The following is a 22,214-nucleotide window of genomic DNA, read 5'->3' as shown; positions in this document are numbered from 1 at the left end:
AGCAAAAAGCAGCCAACCCAAACACTTAAGTGACTCTGAAACCTCTCTGATGCTGGGAATAAAGGAGACATTCTACCATGAGTCCCTCTTGCTCAGTTCTTTGAAATATGACTGGCACACTCTGTTTTCTTTTTTGTGTGAAGGCATGCATTGAAGGAAGTTACAGATCAGACCTGAAGCTAGATTTGTACTCTTTAATGATCGGTTGTCATGGTCTTACTAAGATGTTTAGCACCAAAAAGCACACCTTAAGTTGTTAAGTTGTGTTTTTTAGCATGTTGCTAGGCTGTTGCTATGGTTCTGGGGGTTGTTTACTGGCCCAAATAAAAATAACTCGCCTCCAATTATCCATGATATTCTATTGATATGCATGTGTGTAGTATGAATACACTCTGGACATGCATCCGCCATGTTGCCACTGTCATGTGACCTACAACATCAGATACACACTTTAGAATCTCGATAGAAGCAGTATGTCATTTGGGTATTTGCACTGTTTTATGAATACTTTGGATTCGGACGTGGTACTAATTTGATATACTGCTTTTTTGCATACTATTTAGTAGGGAAATATTCATACCAAGGACTGTAATAATTCTTTTCGCAACCACCACTAATGAAATGTGGAAAAACCCTTCGTTTGCACAGAAGGCTTTCATTCAGTTTTCCCCATTTCCAAAAATCATTTCCTCTGTAAAAATATAGTGCTGAATTAAACTCTCCAGTCTGAAAGAGGAAACATTAAGAATGAACTTACTAATGAAACATGGCGTAACTTTAAATTATTTTAAACTTTTTTTTTTTCCTGTGCTTTTCTGCTTTGAGAAAAGGATAAAATTGATTACTTGCCTTTTTAGTATGTGGCTCTCAGTCTTGTGAAATGTGTTAACAGTGCTGGATGATATAGTACACGGCCATGATTAATATGATAGCATTAGAGCCGTGCGGATGTGTGATCATACCCACACTTCCTTTTCACTCAGTGGAAGCAAGTCATTTGAGGAGTTTTTCCTTACACACGAACACACACACACACACACACACACACAGATGCTTTCTTCATGCACCCACACACACACACATGTACACACTTCCTCCATAGTCTGAGGGTGAACAATCATCAACAGAATGTCCTGATGAGAAAGGATATTAACACATCTCTTGGCCAAATGTTTGGCCCGCGCAAGATCAGGATCAGGATCAGTCTCTTTGAATTGTTGCCAAGGGTATCAAGGTCAAGCAGCTTGTATTTGCTTATGAATCTCAAGATTGTGTGTGTGTGTGTGTGTGTGTGTGTGTGTGTGTGTGTGTGTGTGTGTGTGTGTGTGTGTGTGTGTGTGTGTGTGTGCGCTCCTGGTAAACCCTACATCATGGGGACAGAATGTCCAGAATCCGAAATCCTTGTCCTTGTGGGGATGTTTTTTGGTCCCCATGAGGAAAACAGCTTATAAATCATACTAAGTGATGTTGTTTGAAAATATAAAAATGCATAAAGTTTTTTTTTAATAGGTAGGTTTAGGTTAGGGGATAGAATATACAGTCAATGGAATGTACAGGCATGTATATTGGAATATATACTTGTAAATATAATGTATGGAATATATGGAATGTCCCTATAAAACATAGAAACCCAACATTGAAGTTTTTATTTGTTTTTTGTTTTTTCAAGTTTTATTCAGATTAATTCATTCAAAACTCCTCATTGTTTCTGAGGCAGATATTTTTGTAATCTAAATCTGTTTATATATAGTATATAGAGCAGCACATTTCTTGAGCAGCAAATCAGCATATTAGAATGATTTCTAAAGGATCATGTGACCTTGAAGACTGGAGTAATGTCATCACAGGAATAAATTACTTTTTTATTAAAATAGAACACAATTACTTTAAATTGTAATAATATTTTTTTGCTTTATACTGTAGTGATAAGTGACTTCTTTCAATAATATTTTACATTTTAACACACACACACAATATATATACATACTTATCAGCTTCTTAGTTTGTTTATTTATTTAGCATATTTATAGTGTTTTAATAAACCCTCTTTTCACCAAAAAACAAACAAACAAAACAAAACAGACACACACACACTCGCAAAAGAAAAAGAAAAAAAGAATGAAGTATAAAATCAATGGTATTTCTTTTAAATATCCACTCTACAAAGCCTGCATGTAGAGACCTGGGAACACATCATATGAAATATTCTCAAACGACATACGTCACTTCAGTGCACAGAGTCTGAACCCTAAATCAATGACATCATTGTGCATCATTAAACTTTTAGTAGGAGTGTACATCCAGTAAATATGAACAGGAACAGATGTAATCCTCATGAACTGGTTGCTGTTTCCATGTTTGTACGCGCACTGGCCTTTGAGGTTGTGCCGTTTTTGGATGTGTATTTAATTTTGATACTCTGCATGTTTAGTAAACCTTGCAGTGGCCGATGTGTAATGCAAATGTTTACAAAGTTCTGTTTGCACTACCTCATTTATTGCAATTTTGTAATATGCTAATCCACATGCCTGTCTCTGTTGTTGTCTCTTTGTCTCTACAGCCAATGGTATGTACATGGGAAGCCAAGAAATGAGACTGGTTGTAGAAAGAGACAACGCAACTATTCGTCAACACCTCAGCAAGGTAATAAACAGTAGATAAGAGTGATTTTTTTAATTCAGGACATTGCCAAAAGCTGAAAACACTAATTTTAAATTAGCCTTTGTTTAGAACAACTATCAATTCTATTAATCTTAATGACTTTTTAGTGATTTATTTCACATAAGAAGGAAGGAAGGATGGAATGAACAATATTTAAAGTGCTGTTTGAATAAAATGACAGTATGGAAAAAATGGTATAATTAAAAATGGTGTTATTATGCACATGTCAGAATTGATCAAGTTACTTTAAACAAACTCTATTCCCAACAGTCTCGAACTGATTTGTGGCTAATTCAAGAACATCTGTATCCTACAATGTATCTTATGAGATGTTGTGTTAGTCTATCACTCTCTCTCTAATGCATGTTTTATTATTCAGTCAATATACACATCCAGTCTCTTCTAGACATACATTAAACAATGCATTATATTTTATTAAATAAATAGTACAATTATGTTGGGGTATTACATTTCTCAAAAAATTCAAATATTCTATAAGTGATAAATAGGCAATAAATGTACTATTTTGTCTAAAAATAAAAATAATTTAAATTGCTAGGCATCACATAATAATGTACAGTATTGAAAATGCATGTTTATTTTGAGATTGGCCAAAGATTGCATTTAACAATGTTATTAAATTAATAATGTTTTTAAAGATTGACCTAAAATATAACATGAGCATTACATGATGGCAAAGGTAATCTAAATGTAAAAAAAAGTGGAAAAGAGCATGCACAATTAAATATGGAAAATCAACTGATATATCGCCAATATTGTCTGTGGCCAAAATGTTGATGGATCACTTGTAGATGACTGTAATAAGTCATTTGTAGCCAACAGCATCGTTCCCCGTTGTTATTTGTTTTTACTGAAACAATCAGATGACACAGCTTTCCTTCATTTCCTACATATTAAGGGCGTTGAACAAACCTCTAAACATGTTAGACGCAGATGAAACCCATGCTGACTAACCCTCAGAGAGATGATAACCGATCAAAAGATATCAGATCTCAAAGCACGTTCCTCCAACCCACCCTTCCGTTTTCTCAATGGAAGCATGGGCGGAAGAACCATGTGTTCCTTTCAGTACTGTGGTGTGATGCAAGGCAGAGACTGCGTACACATGCTCCTGATGGTCTATATCTGTCATCAGTTAAAAAGGTGATATCGTCACCGCTCTTAAGAGTCACATACTCGAGGCCTGCTTCTTATGTTACTCATAGCACCTCGAAGTAATTCCTGGTCAAAGCTTCAGAAATTCCCTCGAGTCTGGAAACCGATCGAATGTTTTCCCGGTCTGATCTTTTAGCATCCCACCCATAATTCCATGGAGGAAGGAAGCTCTACTTTTCCGTCCATGTCTCTGACTACCATTGTCTGTTTGTCCGTATGGGTGTCAGAGTACGTGGCATTCTTTGGTATCGGCTTCGCAGTCCATCTCGCTTGCCAATAGCGATGCTAGAATAATTTTCTTCCGAAAAAGCTGAAGGTGAAGACAGGAGGTCATATGTTTAAACCCCTCTCAGCCTTAAACCACATGCATCTGACTCCTCTATTAGATTTATGGGCTGTGGTGAAATCGATCAGGCCGACAGATGTAGAACCCATCATGATTAACTGGTACAGTCGGCAAAGGCTATACATTATGCAGTTTGTCAGAGAAATCATGCAAAGCAGTTGACAAGAGAATTTGATCTTTCTATTGTGTACGGCTCTCGAGGTCTCACCAATAAATAGCCTTTAGAAATCTGCACGGGTGGTTTTTCCTTTCACATTGATGTTATTGGCATCATTCAGCCCAGGTTACGGAAGCCTAACTGAAGGAAATACCCTTCAAGTGTCCACACCGGTGTCTGACGGGACATGGTGGACGTAGCGGATTTAATGTCAATCTTTCTTATATTTTGTTTTATTGAAATGCAATCTTAATTGTTTTCCCATTTGGAATCCTCTGTGAAGTTCTCAGTTTGCTCCGCCTTTTTTAAAGACTTTCTCCATTCTGCTTTATAGATTTATGGCACATGATGAACAGTCTACTTTGATGTTTCATCTGCCAAATGATATTTGAATGATCATACCTTGTTTTTGACTAGGGCTGTCAGTTTACTAATTGTTAATAATTAGTACAATTAATTATATAAAAAAATTACCTATTTACTCATGCCCCCTGACCCAAACCTATTTTATTTTATTTTTCAAGATTGTATTGTATTATAACGTTATTGCATTATATTTTATTATTTTATCCTATTTTTTAAATAAATTCTTTAAAAAAAAAAAGATTAATTTTTAGATTTTAATTTTTAAAGATTAAGATTAAAATTAAACAAATTATCTTTTATTAGGGTTTTCTCTAAACAAATACTAATTTATGCAGTTACTTAGTGTATAATGTAATTCATTTGATTAAATCTTTTAATTATTTGACAGCCCTAGTTGAATTCTTTTCACAAAGCAAAAAGTTTTAGAGCTTTAAATGATGGCATATGTCATTCATTGATAGCGGTTTCTGAAATTATGAGGTGAGCTGAGGAATATGAAGGAGCACATACTATAAACTCCAGTGGTGGTCTAAGTTCCTATGCAAATCAAATGGGAAGGCTGAAACTTTTGTTATTCTTACATCATAGATTGTGCCTTTAAAATGAAATATGGGGTTTTGTGACACACAAGTACTTTCTCTCAAATGAATGTCAGAAAAACTGAATTGTTGTAGCTCTGCTCTTATTATGATGCATGGTCATAGTGGTGAATCCCACATACAGTGTGGGAACCAACCTATATCATTTGAGGTTTGTCTTTTTTGTCTTTTACAGCTTATTTTTTACTATGGAGCTACGGACCACTGGTGCCCTGTGCAGTATTACCATGATATCAGAAAGGACTTCCCTGAAGGGGACATTCGTCTGTGCGAGAGGGGCATCCGGCACGCATTTGTCCTGGATTCAGGGGATGAAATGGCTAACATGACGGCTGAGTGGATCTTAGATGATTTGAGGACGCTCTAACTACCAGAATAACATTTATTCAACTTTAATGTCTATCAGACAAATATTCTAACTGAGCCCCATGTGTGAGTAAAAAAAAAAAAAAGACCATTATTTTAGAATGTAAGGCTAATTCACACTGAACCAACAGATCACCAGATTACAGTGTGTCACTTGTCAAACATTCCATGACCCGACAAATGCCAAATTAAGATGTTCAGTCGGTGTCTGTTGCCGTTGGTCGGCGTGTCGGTGCAGTGTGAATTCCATGGTGACGTATCAAGCATATCACGTGTCCCTTCACAGTGACGATGAAGCTCTATGACTGATGTATTGGTGAGATTTCATTTTTCCTCAAAATATTCATGAACATGTTAATATATTGTGAAATATATGATAATTTAATTCTCAAATATGTGTAAGTAAATGTATCTTGTTCTTCAACTTTTCAGTGTATTGCATAAATAATTTATTTTTGTGGAAATCTGTAATTTTCCAAACTTGACAACCAGACAAGTCACTTAAAGGTGCACTGTGTAATTTTTAGCGACATCTAGAGGTGAGGTTGTGAATTGCAACCAACAGAAGTTACGGTGGCCGACAGGAAAAGATGTCGTCGTCTGAGACGGCAGGGAGTAGCCAATTAAGCAATAAGGTTTCTTTACAAAGATAAATTAAGAAATTAGGTTTACTTAATTATTCAGTAAAACGATATGTAATTGTGAATATTAGTGTTACTTGTTAATCATTGTGTCAATGTTTTATTCGCTGACTTTAGCTAGCTTCTTTGCACGAAGAACAACATAGTGATGAAATGCGTTTGTCCTTTTAGAGCTACTGTAGAAACATGTTGGCGCAAAATGGCTATTTCTATGTAAGGGGACCCACGGTGTATGTAGATATAAATGGCTCATTCTAAGGTAATAAAAACATAACGGTTCATTAAGAGTAAGGTCTTTATACAACATTGAAAACTTAGTTATGTAAATAATATTGCATTTCTGTCAACAGATCCTCCTAAATATTACACAATGCACCTTTAAGAACAAGATTCTTGTATACAACAACAGCCTGGCATGACGATGTTGTCCTCTTGATGGAAAATAATTTTTTCAACATAAAAAATTCCATAAAGTTATTTTATAATAGAAATGTGAAAAAAAATACAATAACATCAGTAAACAAAAACAAACAATACATAATGTAAACTATACAGAAGTATAGTTTAATTGAAATTGTTAACAAATACAATATATTGTTAATAAAACATTTTGCAATTGAATCAATAAAAGCTTGTAAAGAGACATTGTCCAATTTTAGCATTTTTTGCAGTTGATTTCTGTCATTGGGAGAGAAATGTTGAATTTCTATGTATTTGCTATAATCATTTAGTATAGTTAAATTACAAATTACAATGTTAATTGTCATGAATTAAATGTTTTGAATATTCAGATATTCAGTATTTGAGGAGCAAATATATTTGCTTTAGCATCGTGTATCATTTGTGTGTGATCTCTTGAACCTTTTCTTTTTGGTTTTTCATTGAAATGTTTTACACTTAGGACATGTTACATGTGATTTGATTTCTTTCTGAAGAGAAATTGTATTAATATGGCAGGAAATGCCTGTACTAGCATGGACCACGATATTATGAATTTTAATGAAACTTGGGCTGACCCTGGTTAAAGGCAGACAAATTATGCATATTTGAGCGGTCTCCACATAAATGGACCTCAACATTAATCCTGGATCATTTTTATTCTCCAGACTGCATCAGCAGGATTCTGGAATAGTGTTTTACCTGTAAAGCTGCTATTCTCTTAGCTTGAGACCAGTTTAGATTCTTTAGGCCCCAACTTGGCTCCGGACATATCCCAAGAGTTTGCTTTATGGTGAATGGGGAGCCAAAGCGGGACCTCTTATAAGAAAACCCGGCTGTAGGTTTGTTCTCCACTTGCATGGTTTCCTGGGAATTACCAAGTGAAATATTTTGACAGTTTACCTCAAATGCCCAGGGACCCGTAATGTTATTCAGTCCTCTAACCACCTCAGTCAATGTAATGCAACATCAAAACTTTTATATTTTACTCTGATGCTCATATTCAAAGTGATGTCGTTTCAAACCTGTATGACTTATTTTCTTAATTTCTGAAGAATATCCTGTCCACATTTTAAAGGGATGGTTCGGAGTAAAATCAACCTAGGGTCCTTTGCACCATGACCTCGAGCCAAACACCCCCCCCCCCCCCCCCCCCCCCAGAAGCCTTTTTTTCCATTGGTCGAACATTGTTAAAGTTAGAGCTTATTTAGAGATATCAGCCGAATGGCTTTGTGCAGGCGCTAATGGATCCAAGGTTGTATCTCGTAAATTACCCCACTAATAATGCCTGGAATGGTACCAAATTTCTACAGTAGTACAAATTCTGTACTCATAAAACTAAGCATTGGAAAGTATAAGTACATCAGGAGTTTATTTAAATAACACTTGCCTGATGGCTCATGCTAACGCTAACCTGGACGTTGAGGTCACTTCTGTGATTTGGGAAAAGTCCTGTCAGAAAGCGATGCATAAAGATTTAGTGTAACGACGCCCAGTTCCAGGAATCCACTAATATTTTGTTGGTAGTACCAGTTTGCAACAATTATTAGTTAACACTAAGTTGTCAACACTTCGGAAAAAATTTAATAAATTCACTAGCTTTTCCCTTACACTTGTGAGTTTTGCAAAGGACTTTTCCCAAATCACGGAAGTGACTTCGACGTCTGGGTTAGCGGTAGCATAAGCCATCAGGCAAGTGTTATTTAAATAAACTCCTGATGTACTTACAAACTTTCCAATGCCTCGTTTTATGAGTACAGAACCTATTTGTACTACTGTATAAGTTTGGTACCATTCCGGGCATTATTAGTGGGGTAATTTACGAGATACAACCTTGGATCCATTAGCGCCTGCACTAAGTCATCCGGCTGATATCTCTAGATAAGCTCTAACTTTAATAATGTTCGACCAAGGGAAAAAAGGCTTCTGGGGGGTGTTTGTCTCGAGGTCATGGTGCAATGGACCCTAGGTTGATTTTACTCCGAACCATCCCTTTAACATACAATAAAGATGAATGAGAACTGGGACTGTCAAGCTCCACATTTTTTTTAAAAAAAGCACCATAAAAGTATAATAAATTGGTCCATATGACTCAAGTGCTGTATTCCACGTCTTCTAAAGCCTTGTGATGGAACAGACCAAATTTTGTATCATTATTCACTGAAAGAACTGAGAGAAGTGATGTCCAATTCCTGAGCAAATCATTATTTTGTGTCAGATCTATCAAATCAGTTGATTCTGAATGATTTGTTTGCAAATCAGATCATCGCATTAAGTTTAACTTGATCTTGTTAAACTGGTTAACAGCCCACCAGAGGATGGTTATGAGCCAATAACCAAATTTTACTCTGCTTCAAAACATTTGGAATATATTGCATAAGTCATTTTGACGACTTTTGTGATACTTTTAGGGCCGTTCACACAGAATGCATTTTTGTATGGTTGTGGTTTGCTGTAAATCATTTGAGTGACAGGTTGTCCCAACCTCACACCAGTCACAAGAGAAGAGATATCACTGCAAGAGGGACAGGAAGTTACTTTGATTAAAGATTACGAGGGCACATGAATTGGGCATTCACGGATTGGGCATTTATAATAAATACTGCAATATTCCAGAAAAAAAAAAGAATTAACCATTTTGATTTCATTGTGACTTTAACTTGACAGTGTAAAAGTAGCGATACAATGGCTACTTTTTTGCATTTTGGAGCTTTCATTATATGGGAAAAAGTGGCAAGGAAATTCCCCCGAGGGCCACTATGATGACAGATATTTCTTTAGAAAAGGCTTTGGCACAACACCATGCACACAGGTCCTCAACAAGTACTGACATGTGGCATATTCACACCAACTTGTTCAGATGATTTGAAATCTGACGTCTTCAGTACTCGGCAGAGATTGGCGCATCTTGTTGCCGAGCGGCTCAGCAAAAACTCAGTAAATATTTCCATCTGATCTGTTTCCCGTTCTCTCTGAGAGTCGGGACTCTCCGTGTAAGCCCAGGTCTCTTTAATCTTCCTTTCCAGCCTTCTCAAAAAGAATGACAAAGCCCCTTAATTTGCTTATCCTTGATTTAAACCAGGAGGCAGGGCTAGTTAGAAGGAAATGGAGTAATCCTGCCCGGGTGGATTGAATTGTGGCAAAGCAAACAAGCTTTACTGTTTTACGTCTCCAGAGTGGTTTGGGTTCTCTTGTGGTGATGAAGAATCGTTCCAAAGATACTCTGGTATTTTCCTGCCAAATATCATCTGCAATAGATCATTTTCTTTCCCCCTGGTCTTTGTTATGTTTTGTTTTGACATCGCAATAGTTGTTCTTTGTTCCCCTCTCTCCCAGTTTTTGTACCAACTTAACATCATCTGATACGCTCTGATCTGGGGTTCAAATTGAAATAGATCTTTTCTACTAAATGTAAGCCTACTGTATTTGGTGCTATTGTGAGATTTGTCTTCCAAAACATAATAGCAGCACAGATACTGTAGCTATTTCCTATTCATATATATAATTCAGGTCCTACATTCTCCTTCAATGACACAAACTTTGAGTGTAGGAAAAGCAAACAGTGCATCCCATCCCACAAGCCTGCTCTCACGGGAGTATTGAAAATGTTTTTCAGGTTGTGTAACTTACAGAGAGCCAGAATTGTCCCCAACGGTGGCCCATCATTGCTATTGATTCGGTTTAGGGGAATAAGATCAGTTTAAATACAGTATTTACATTAACATCTGAGTGTAATAGTGGAATCATGCACTTTAAATAGAAGGGAAACGAAAAGTAAAATGAACAGAAATGTATGAAAATGAAAAACACACTAAAAGACATGCAAGCCAGACAACCCTGAGTTTGATGCAATTAACTGCCTTTGCATTCAGCTATATTAAAAGTGCTGATAACCATGTGCATACTTTATGAGTCTTTAGTATTTTGTGTGCGCCAGTTTCATATATGTTCGGTGTAATGCTGTATAATGCATATAGTATTCAGAAGGGACACATGAAACAGGTGTGACATGGCAAGCTGATTCCCCATGTTGGAAAAGCTTTATGAAATGGTAAATGCCCAATATTTTGAGAAAAGACATGGATTTTATTGTGCAGTTCTAGATTAAGTGCAAACTAGAATGTATCCTATTAGAAAACCCCTAGATAAATGCATGCAATCATACAACAATATTTACATATTTAGCCTGTTTGATATGTAAGTTTACAACATGCTGGCCATGGAAATGAGATTTCCTTTATGATGGAAAACGTAAAAAAAGAACTAAAAAAAATAAATAAATTATATATATATATATATATTATACACCATGTTAGAAAATATGTAGTAATGGATAAATGACAATAAAATGTTTTGTATCATACTGTATTTAGTATATTTTATATAGTTTAAATATATTAATTGTATTATGTGTTTTATTTTTAATATACTATACCTAAGAATGTGGTCACTTATTAGCCAACTGAAAATAAATGTATTTTTTTATTTAAAATATTTAGTGTATTAATAAATGTACTATATTGTTTTTTCAATCATTTTTAATAAAATGTTATGCATTCATCTTTAAAAATAGCATTAATACCCACTTTCAAGTGTCTAAATGAAAGATTTAGGCCAGTGTTACTACAGAATCTGACTATATTTGTCTCAAAAAAACATTTGGATGTCAGCCTCATCATTTCCTCCATCTCAAGCTGTCTATCAACTTTTTGACCTGAATTAGATTTTATATGGGCCAAAGTGGCTCTCAGGAAAAGACATCTGGACAGATGTCAAAGTCTGGACACTGCAATGCTTTTTTTGGTCTTACTTGTGATTCTGCGACATGATTCAATAAAAAAGAAACAAGCGTGTTTAAAAAGATCTTTCCTCTCATAAAGAAAAACTGTATCCCCTCTTGTCATGGACTCCAGGCAGTTGTTCAAATATTTGGGGGTCAGTGTTCATTTAAAAGCATCCCTAAAAAATGGACTTGGTGAGGGGCCACCTATTCTCTGTCTCTAATAATTGTTTGATATAGTGTATTATTGCAGTATCTGTAGACTCAACAAAGGAAATATTAGTGACCTTGATTCAGATTAGTTTTGCTATCCATCAAAAACAGATTAACAGACGGCATAAACGTCTTTGAATAAGTTATCTCTGTTACTCCTTTTTAAATATTGGAGGTATTGTAATAAAAGTGAGTGATGATCCATCTCCTCTTTGCTCTTGCATCATAACCTCTGGACAAGTGCTCAATGGCAGGGCACAAAGTCATTCATTTCTAAAAAAAAAAAAAAAAAAAACCTCCACAGAGACCCTCCACACATTAGTGTTTCCTGGAGTTTAGCACACAATGCCACACTGCTCCCCTACCAGCGCCGGACAATACCGTATCCCCCTCTTCACCCCGTGTTGTGTGGAATTTAGAATCACCTGGAAACTTCCTGAATACTTGCTGGCAAAAAAATGAGACAAAATACAAACCCAATAATGATTCCGGAACCGTGGGTGAGTCAGACAGTCACCGAAGGTTCACTTTCATGTGGATGTCTGGGAAAGAAGATTTGCTGCGGGAGTGCGGGAGAGTTTTTTTTTTTTTTTTTTTTAATAAAATCATCTGTACAAAAATGACAATGCAATAAAGAAGTATGAAAAGATGCTAAGTGTGTTTACTTTTTGCTTTTTAAATTTAAATTTATATATTTTTTTATACATATACTAATAAACATTATATCCCCCAAAAAAACAAGAAATCAATATATTGCAGATAATTTACAATTGAATTATGTACAATTCCTTATCTAACAGTATACATACTCTCACATACACAGTGCATTTACAATAAAAAGTCAATAAAAAAAAAGACATTCTCCCTTTTTAAGATTTTTACTTTTAAAATTATCATTTTCGCAGCCAATACATAACTCTAAATGCATTAAATTAAGAAAAGCGTTTTTTGGCATGTGTACAATAATTTACACTTATATTTTAAGCCTTTGTTCTAGTAAAAAAAAAAAAATAATAATCAGTCACGGCTTATTGTTCCCCCCACCCCAACATATATTTCCCCTGCTTTACAGTAAAGTAAACCAGATATCGGTGAAGGTAAGTTAACATTGCTTAGCACTGATCAGCATGTATATCCGAGGGGTGCCAAACCTCTCTACTGAACCATGACAATCCTGCAGGCTTTGCATTCATTTCTCTGAGAGCACTTGGCATGCTGGATTGAAACTCCTTCTCTACTAAATGTCTCCTAAGGCTTTTCACTTTAGTAAAGTAGCGAGACACAGCTGAAGTAACCCATGCAGCGCTTAAGCTGATAACCTCCAGACCTCCGAACAACAGAAGAGGCAACGGCACTCTTCATGCCTCTTTATCTCCTTGAACCAAAGATGGCACCCCGTAATGTTAATCTTTTCCAGCTAGGTGTGAGATCACGATAGTGTCAATAGTGAAAGAAAGACTGCTTATAAAAAGAATCAAATTGTTTGGAGAAACTGCCTTGAGAGGAATTAGATTAAGGAGCAAGCACATACGGTTGGGAATGTTTACAATGAGAAGAGATAGAGACCCCTAAAGAGGGATATTGCTTGAATTATCCTTGACTGGCCAAATGTAATTAATTTGTTTGTATAGGTTTGAAATAGATTTTGCTTTATCTTTTCAAACAGTCCTGAGTTTAACCAGTCTGCAGAGCAAAAACAGACCAGCATGATTTGAATGGGAACTGAAGAAATATTGTGAGGCGTGAGCATTTTTGAAGAACTGTCTTCGACATAATTTGTTTAAAAAGAAATGGTAACTTAAAAGTTAAGAACTTATTTCCGCCAAAGTACTTAAAAACAGTCAAAACAACAAGCTCGTACACCAACAGTCACGACAATAATGTATCGTAAAACCACACAGGATGTTTTCTTGAGAATCGCACAGACTTCGTGCCATTATATTGTTCTGAACTGCGCAGATGCTCTGGCTAATTCTTCTGTGGTCTGTTGATTTAGGAATGTAACTTTCATAATGCCACCGTGGACAATTTAGGTGATTATCATTCCCATACAGTGAGACCAACATTGATTGAGGGGAATTACCATGGAGAAATGTCAAAAAAGAAAGAAAAACAGTTGCTGTTATGAATTAAAAATCTGCTTTGTATTTCTTCATAGAGGAAACAGTGATGTTATATAAACAGTAAGCAGGCAAATATTTCTGACCTGACACTGAGATTAACAAATGCTAGAAGCTTTATTTTGATTTTGATTTTGAAGAGCTTCTAAAAACGTTCATATAAACTGAACTAATTACAGAGATAATTCACCCAAACTTCCTTTCTTCCGTGGAACATAAAATATATTTTTAGAAAGATTTCTGTTTTTGGCCAGATTTGGGCCAAACAATGGAAGTCAATGGTAACCAAAACTGTTAGGTTACCAACACTCTTCAAAACATATTTTATGTACCACTGAGAAAAGAAAGTCTTGCAGATTTGGGACAACATTAGATTGAGTAAATGATGATAGAATTTTTATTTTTAGGTGAACATATCCCTTTAAAGATTTTAAATTGGGCATACATTAAGTCCCTTTTTGTTATACTTATGGTACAAGGCACTTTTTTTTTTTACCTTGTGGCTATCATTCATACATAAATGATTTAAATCAAACATTTGAGAAAATACTGCAGATTTGTTTGATAATCCATAATAAGGCATGACATTAAAGGATAAAAGTAATCTAATCTAATTACCAGTGCAAGTAAACAAACCCTCTCAGTAAATGTAAGTGAACACTGAAAGTAGACACTCAAACAGCCAAATCTAGTGTCAGGATAAAACAAAACAATCATTTTGATTTTGGCTCCACAGCGCCTTTCACAAAATAAGGTCTGAGGTCGCTCCATGCAATGAAGTCATTTATCTTGCACATATTGCATACATCATGTACTATACTGCAGCTTTATCATCCGACCGAAGCCAAATGGTCTCATCAACATTTTTTAAAAAACGCCTAGTTTCTCATTCTCATTAAAGAGCTTCATTTTAGTTTTTAGCATTTAGTATGTTATTTTAAGAATGTAAAATGATGTGCTAAACACTGTTATGTGTTATTCTTTTTTTATGTGGGCCAATGTTGAGATTTCCACCTTTCTACATCAAATGTAGGTGGGTTATCTTGATATAAAATTCAGAACTGTCAAGCTCAATTATTACATGTGTCTTTTGGTTCTAGAAGCATCTAAAGTTGCAAAAAGGAAAACCATACTGTGTATATATGATTATGGAGGTCTAGGTACTAGGAGAAAGCTGTCAGTTAGTATGATGAGGACTCTCAGAAGTATGCAATTTTAAATCTGTAATTTTCGAGCCAATAACTTGAGCCATAAATGTCATGTGACTAATCATTCTAAAGCTGCAGGAAAATTATGTCATGAGTCATGACAATTCTGTGTGGTTGATGGGATCACACATGCACAGTCCCAAATCCTTTACTTTTGACTATCCTGCACTGTTACAAAAGACAGTTTGCAAGTTTTACACTTTAAAAAGCCTGGTAAAACACCTACTTTAATATAATGAAAGATCTGTGTTTTAAATGTTGCTTTTAATTTTTTTTATTCCATTAGAATACACAGCTTTTTTGAATGGCCGTCAATTGAGAAAGGTGTTTTTGCAGCCACATGGTGTAGATGTGACATCTACCAGCAGGGGCTAATGAGGCCATGCTAACCAGCTACACTTTGACCCCTTAGATTTAGAATGGAGTCAAAAGTGTTAACTTTCACTCAGTCAATGCCGTATTTGATTAAGGCCACTAGACTCCTCTGAGAAACATTTTCAGAGGAACTTTCAAATTCTGCAGAGCTATTTCATCTTGAATATAAGCTGACTGTCATGCAAAGCACCTTTACTGTTATACACGTTATAGTTGCGTGCTACCGCTGACAGATTCTCAGACTCCGAGTCTTAACGGGGCCAACATTTCTACCGCTGCTGCAAGGATACTTCAACACTCTATCATTGAGTTTACATTAACAGGATGTAAAATAATTTCTGGAAAGCCTAGGTTTTCACTCATTTTCTGTTGAGGAGTTGTTTATTTGGTGTTGTAAGGGAATTTGGAGCTGTTCGGCACACATGTCCTCTGCTCGCTTCATAAACACAACTCAATGTCTTATCGCCGTCTGAACATACACACATGCTCTTTGTCACACATTTACACACTGTCCCTCTCACCAGCTCTGACTGCTTCGTCTTGCCCACAATGCAGTGCTTGGCCTCTGCGTATGAGGCAGCGGCAGCTTTCGTATAGGGTCCAGGGGTAGCTCACCCCTCGCTCACATTGCTACCTGCACCCACAACTCTCCACCACCATGTCCTCATACTGTTTATAAACTACGTTATTCCCAGAGTCAATGTACAGGATGCTGATGGGACTGAGTTTAGAAGGAACGCAACAGCTTGGAGGGGTGGACTCTGGGTCCATGGAGTTCATGAGAGTCTGGATGATGGCATGGTTGGTCGGTTCCAGGTGTGAGCGCAACGGGAAGTCGCACAAACCCTCGCAGTGATAAGCTTCGTAATCTAGTGGTGCAATAATCCAGTCGTCCCAACCCAGCTCCTTGAAGTTCACGTGAAGCGGCTTCCGGCTGCAACGTGTCCTCCGTCTGCCACCTCCCTTTCCTCCACCGCCGCCTCCTGTAACAGGTACTACACCAGGACGGCCTGCTAATGCTGTCCGTCTCCTCCGCCGATGTCTTGGATGACTTTTAATATCATGCTCCCGTGCAGGAAATTTACGACTTTTCATGGCCTTTATCTTCTCACGGATCTCCCTAAAGAGGTTCTCCTTCTTCCGAGCTCGAGAAAAGGCCACCAGTAAGGCTCTTTCATGGGTCTGCTGATCCTCGTGGCTCAGACCCAGCATGCTTGGATGCACGGCCTCGTTATTTGAATCAGAAACAGCTGATATGCTGAAACACAATGGCCGGCTGCCTTCCACGGTCCTATGCAACTTGAGGTGGGTCTTCACGCTTGCACCAACATCAAACACATCCCATGTGGCTGAAGCGGTATCTAGAAGATCAATGGTCCTGGAGGTGAGGAGAAGAGATTGGTGAGAGGATCCCAGGAGGGAGCAGGTATGAAGGAGAAGTCGGTACAGGTTCCCACCACGGGAGATTAAACTTAAGACATCAGGTGGTGGCCGCCTCAGAACCCGCAGCTCCACCTCCATCAGTTCGTCCAGTCGTGAGAGACCAGACAGGTCGAATGTGTACTGCTGATGGAACTTCAGGGAAAGCTCGTCTGAAGGTGTAAGAGAAAAAATGGGTTAGCATTGAAATATGAAGTTTTTGAATTTTAAGAATGAATGCAGCAAGCTTACAAGAGGCAAACACTGATGCGTTTTCTCACCTTACTATGAACAATCTTACATATGGCTTTTGTGAAAATGGCATACACAAATTGTCATTCCATCTACTCAATGAGAATAACATTCAAGGGCCTGAATGACTTCTCCAAACACGAGGTGCAGCATGCTCACGGAGACCAGGTGGAGAGCATTTGGCTGACCTGTCAGACTGTGAAGGCCTTTGGCAGCATCTGCTAATTACACTGATTGAGTGAGAAGAAGGTTTGGCAGGATATTGGAAATGCTCAGCTCTCAGAGAAGCCCTCCTCCTTCCCCTATATGTCCTCAGGAGGATGTAGTAAATTTAAAAGGTGGGTGGCTTAAGGGTGTAATTAAATATTAGGTAACATTTCAAGCCGGGGTGGACCTCAGTTTTCTGTGGCCACCATGAACTGGAACTGGTCTTTCATTATTTGCACAGCTAACTTCGCTGCAGGGAACAAAATCTCTGTCTGCAAGATGTTGTCCTCTCTTTTTCTTTGTCTGGAGAAAGAAATTGGCTGAAAGAACACATCCAATACTCAGTCTCATCCGTGACTGAGATGATGCAGAACCAACCTTTGCTAAGAGAGACCAGACTTTGCGTTTAGAGTAAAACAAGCTTCGATGTTGACATCTTGACATACAGTTCAAACATGGAACCCAGAGTACAATGCAACCTGATACAGAGACCGCAGTTTCATGGGTTAAACATGAAGAGGATTCTTCCAATATGAGGTGGCTGCACAAAGGCCAGATCGGGACATATATTGATGCTACACTGTGAGAGAGACCTTCAGAATGGTAATCGCAAACTGTTTAAAGCTAGCAGACTTTTGCGGACTGGCCACAAATAATGTACTTGCCCTGTGGTGCTACATGAGTGCAAGGAGCATGCAAAAGAGGTGTTTTGAAAGAAAAGCACTATACATCTCCTCTCTGAGACAAAGGAATGCTATAAAAAACAGAAAGAAAGGTGAACAGAGGGGAGGGGTGTAGAGTAAAGCATCCTCCTCTAAGCTAATATCCGCTTGCCAGACTAAACAATGACATAACCTAGAAAATGAGCTGAGGCAGTCAGGGACTCAAGTTCCAGTCAAGTACCTTGGGGTCTACAAATATTGTCTGAATTTCTTAGTTTTTATGGCTTCAGACAATGCACAGTCATATTTTGGTTATACCTTTAATACTTTTTTTTTCTTTTTTTTCCTGCATATATTGGATAAATAATTTTGTTTAGAATCTTTTTTTTATCTTTTTTTTATCATTTATTGGCATAATTTATGATGGGAACAGGTGGGAAATCTTCACAAAGAAGCATGCTACACTCCCAGGCCAGATTTGAAACAGAAACTCCATATATTCATAACAAGCCACCAATACATACCATTGAACCAACAATTCACTGCTGATGATTAGAGCTGGTCTATGCATGTATCTACACACCGACACAATTCTGGTCCCAAAAGCATCAGATGTATATGTGAAGGTATAATTTAAATACGTTACAAGTTCATTTTAGCACTTAAATTGGTCAGTAAGAATAATTGCTGCTTCATATCACTGTATAACTTAATTTTATGTTGGCAAAAGTAATATTTAAATTGTGGTTTAAATTACTTTTGGGCATTTCTGCCTAATTAATATTTATGATCTATGCATTCGCCATTTCGTGATGTCATCTCCACCACGGTCCCCCCACTATTTATTTTTAAACAAAGTGACATCCATCGTTTTATTTTCTTTGTAAGAACTCAGAGAGATCGAATCAAATTTCTTTATTCTCCATTTTTCACAAAATGTGGGAAAATATAAGGTGGAAATATGATGCTTGGAATTCAATGCTAATTATTACCCTCAATAGCCTACCCAAAACAAATGTGACATTGGGCGCTTTTTTATTATTCAAAGGCTGTGGCCTCATATGTAATAATGTATGAATGTCACTTCAATCCATCGAACATTCAAGAACAGAACCTTTTTAACGTTATAGCCTACTTAAAAAAAAAAAAAAAAAAAAATGTTTTTACGCAAATCTCCATGTATTTGGCCGTGCTGCATTTATGCAGTTGACACACTGCATTTAACAAATTCTGTATTTTTACGTGACAATCTTATTTGAACATAAGTTTTAAATTAAAATGTTTCTCTATCTTTATCAGCAACACCTGGAGGGGAGAGCGCGTGCTTATAGCCTACTTTAACTCAAGGTGCTGCTGAAGCTTATCTGTCACAGATGGTGGAAATTTGAGACATTTGACTTCATATTTATTTTTTGGAATTGTATGTAGCCTAGGCCTATTTCGAAAATATTATCGGGAAGTAGATGATCCTAAACAAAAAATTAAACTTGAGCTTCAAAAACATGGAAACACGCAGTCGCAGAGCAATATAGAATCACCGTAACAGTCTTTACTAAATTATTGTTCTTTTCGAGTTTAATTGGGAAAAGAAAAACAGTCTATTCGCGTAACTGTAATACACGCAGATTTGCGCATTTCCCTAATTAATGTAGGCTATAATGCATAAACTAAATATGATATTTTTAGTGCAATTTGTTGTTCGTAGGCTAATTGGACCTATAATAGCCTAATTATTATTATTGTTAATCGGCAACAAATTATTTGATTGATAATAATATATTCTAAAGCATCAGAGAATTTCAAGGCTATGCAATATCATGCTTGAAATAGGCCTATAAACTCTCAGTCAAAGTCACACCGAGATCAATCATCTTACAGTGTCAGCTGTCATTTATAAGCTACGGCATGATATAAAGTGATTTATTACGGCAGCATGTACCTTTTACAATTTATCACAATTAATGATTTTATGTGCCAAGTATATAATAGCCTACATCAAAATAAACAGATCAGGCTCAATCTGAAGGTATGAAATCCGCACCGATGGCCGGAATGAGATCATTTTACAACCCATCTATCTATCTGTCAATCTCACTCACCTTGTCCCAGGTCCATGAAGCTGGTCACTGTGTTGGCATATCTCCTGGAGCGTGTCTGGCTGCCGTTGCCTCCCCGTCGGTCCAGTTCCGATAGAGTCCTGTACAGAGAGATCATGTAAGACGGAACATGAACAGATGTGGAGCTCGTGCTGTCTTCTGCAGGACCGCGCGCATCCAGATGTGAGTGAAGCCCGTTATCAGAGGGGTACTGCACCGATCCCAGCACCACTGCCTCAATAATAATCCCAAAGCAAAAGGAAAACCATAGGAAGGGAGCGGCAGTCTTCTTGGGAGTCATTTTCAGTGGTCTCTGGCCGAAAATGGCAAAGTTGGATGGACTTGATGACTTTGGAAACTCCCCTTTGCTCTTTAGAAAGTGTTAATATCTTGAATGTGAGTAACATTGAATGCCTGTTGCTTAGTACTCAAAGAGCGCCCCCCGTTGGAAAGATATTTTGTGTTTTCAAATCCCCAACAATATTCTCAGAGGACTAATATTATTGCCAGTTAGAATGCCAATTTTATATCACTAAATAATGCTAAACCGAATGAGCTTGACTAATAATAAACAATGAAAGGTGTCCTGTCCACTTATTCTGCTTTGCTGGGAATTTTCTTAGCAGCCTATAATTATAGGCTAGGTCTATTGTTTTTTTATGACATTGACAAATAATCTTCTTCTAAATAAGAATAATAACATAAATAGACGTATTGGAGGTCAATAAGGTCAATTTCCATTTTAATAGAAATTGTTGCTTTTCATGCTACACCTTTTGCGCAATCGTCCCCCATTTAATGCGCGCGCACTGCCATCTACAGTTGAAAAGACCCATGCTATACGTTCATGCGAAGTTTAAATCGCAATAAAGTAGCAGCCTACTTTAAAATGCTAACAGTAACATTCCTTTTCACTATGCAGAAACTCAGTTAGGCTACACATTTTCTTATAGATTTGGGGGAGATTGAGGCTAGTTGCTTCACATCTTACTCAGGTAATAATTCTCAGTGTAGTTTTCTTTTTGAAAGTGAACTTCTGTGTAAACACCAAAAAATACAACCTACGAAAAGATTACTATAAAACTACTAAAGACATTCACTATGATATATGATATTCCCTCTGCTGTGCAACCCAATAGTGAATGCATTGAGATTTAGATCTGTTTCTTTCTTAATGCTATCCATTTTTATACTAATTTACACCTTGTCAACATAAAAAAATAAAGACTATCATATGCATAATCAGTCAAGCATATGCTTCTTTTCACTTGACACTTACTGGAATCAAAAAGGGAACATAACCATCCATTATTATTTCATCACAGCTAACATATGCTCAAGTTCTTAAGCCGAAAATTGTATTTCAAAATGTCCAGCCTAAAATGTGGCATATACCATGGAGATTCAACCTTGGATCACAATGTTGAGGTAAAGCATAAGTCCAATGGCACTACCCAAACACTTCATTTATATAACTTTACACTGCTGTATGGGCCTAAAATACTGTAGATCATCCATGTCAACATGCAACTGATTGTGTGTTGATTTGCTGTCTGGATTAACCAACTCTATGCTATAATATATCAGATTAAACTCTGGATTTTTTTTTTGTTGCCAGGAAGTACAATAATCCATGCTTCCTTTCTGACCTCATCCATGTCTGCCATACTAATAACTAATGATCAGTAGAGACAGCAAACTAAACACATTCTAGCAGCCAAATGAACATTTATTAAGATCATGGTGAGCTGTGTTGTCTTCATTCTGCAATCTTTGAAATCTAATTTACAATGACTGCTCAGTAAGATCCATCAGATAAACAGATGCCATTCCATTAGTAAGTAATGCTATCAGAAACAGCTGGACTAGAAAGTATCTTAGTGACAAAAAAACTTATTCTTACCCCTCAAAACAATGGAAATATTTCATGTACAATACAATACAGTTTTTTTCCACTCAAACATTTCTTGACTTTTGATTAATTGCTCTGAAATAGTTCACAGGGACTGGACACCAGTTACAGATCTTTTGTCATTTACAGTATTTCATTTAACTAGCTGACAATTGTTTTCTGTGTAAATGTGTATTTATATAAGAAGGAATGGACATGCTACAATGAGTAAAGAGTGCAA

The 22,214-nt window shown here is 36.9% G+C and overlaps 2 protein-coding genes across 3 annotated transcripts in view; one reads left to right on the top strand and one right to left on the bottom strand.

Annotated features, from left to right (window-relative positions):
* The window catches only part of ldah (lipid droplet associated hydrolase), a 39,214-nt gene extending 32,259 nt beyond the window's left edge, over window positions 1–6,955 (top strand). For both annotated transcript variants that reach the window (XM_082144223.1, XM_082144222.1), the window contains exons 6-7: window positions 2,561–2,643; window positions 5,481–6,955. In XM_082144223.1, the coding sequence (XP_082000349.1) occupies window positions 2,561–2,643; window positions 5,481–5,672 (275 nt within the window). In that variant the 3' untranslated portion in view covers window positions 5,673–6,955. The remainder of the gene's footprint in view (window positions 1–2,560; window positions 2,644–5,480) is intronic.
* A 4,871-nt stretch (window positions 6,956–11,826) lies between these two features.
* gdf7 (growth differentiation factor 7) lies at window positions 11,827–20,510 on the bottom strand. Its single transcript, XM_082144221.1, has 2 exons — window positions 20,086–20,510; window positions 11,827–17,038 (listed from the first exon to the last, which is right to left on the bottom strand). Exons 1-2 carry the CDS (start codon window positions 20,381–20,383, stop codon window positions 16,077–16,079), a joined length of 1,260 nt encoding a protein of 419 aa, XP_082000347.1. The 5' UTR covers window positions 20,384–20,510; the 3' UTR covers window positions 11,827–16,076.
* Between the last annotated feature and the right edge of the window lie 1,704 nt (window positions 20,511–22,214).

This window comes from Leuciscus leuciscus, assembly GCF_965113295.1.
Source record: "Leuciscus leuciscus genome assembly, chromosome: 17".
NCBI classification, from domain to species: domain Eukaryota; kingdom Metazoa; phylum Chordata; class Actinopteri; order Cypriniformes; family Leuciscidae; genus Leuciscus; species Leuciscus leuciscus.
The sequence above is the reverse complement of the archived record's forward strand: the minus strand, read 5'-3'. Positions and strand labels throughout refer to the sequence as shown.

Excerpts from the sequence above, each read along its gene's own strand:
- gdf7 (XM_082144221.1), bottom strand. The coding sequence starts at position 20,383 with ATGACTCCCAAGAAGACTGCCGCTCCCTTCCTATGGTTTTCCTTTTGC. Across the intron at positions 17,039-20,085 it reads CTTCATGGACCTGGGACAAG|ACGAGCTTTCCCTGAAGTTC; the intron begins GTGAGTGAGATT and ends TTACACCTTCAG.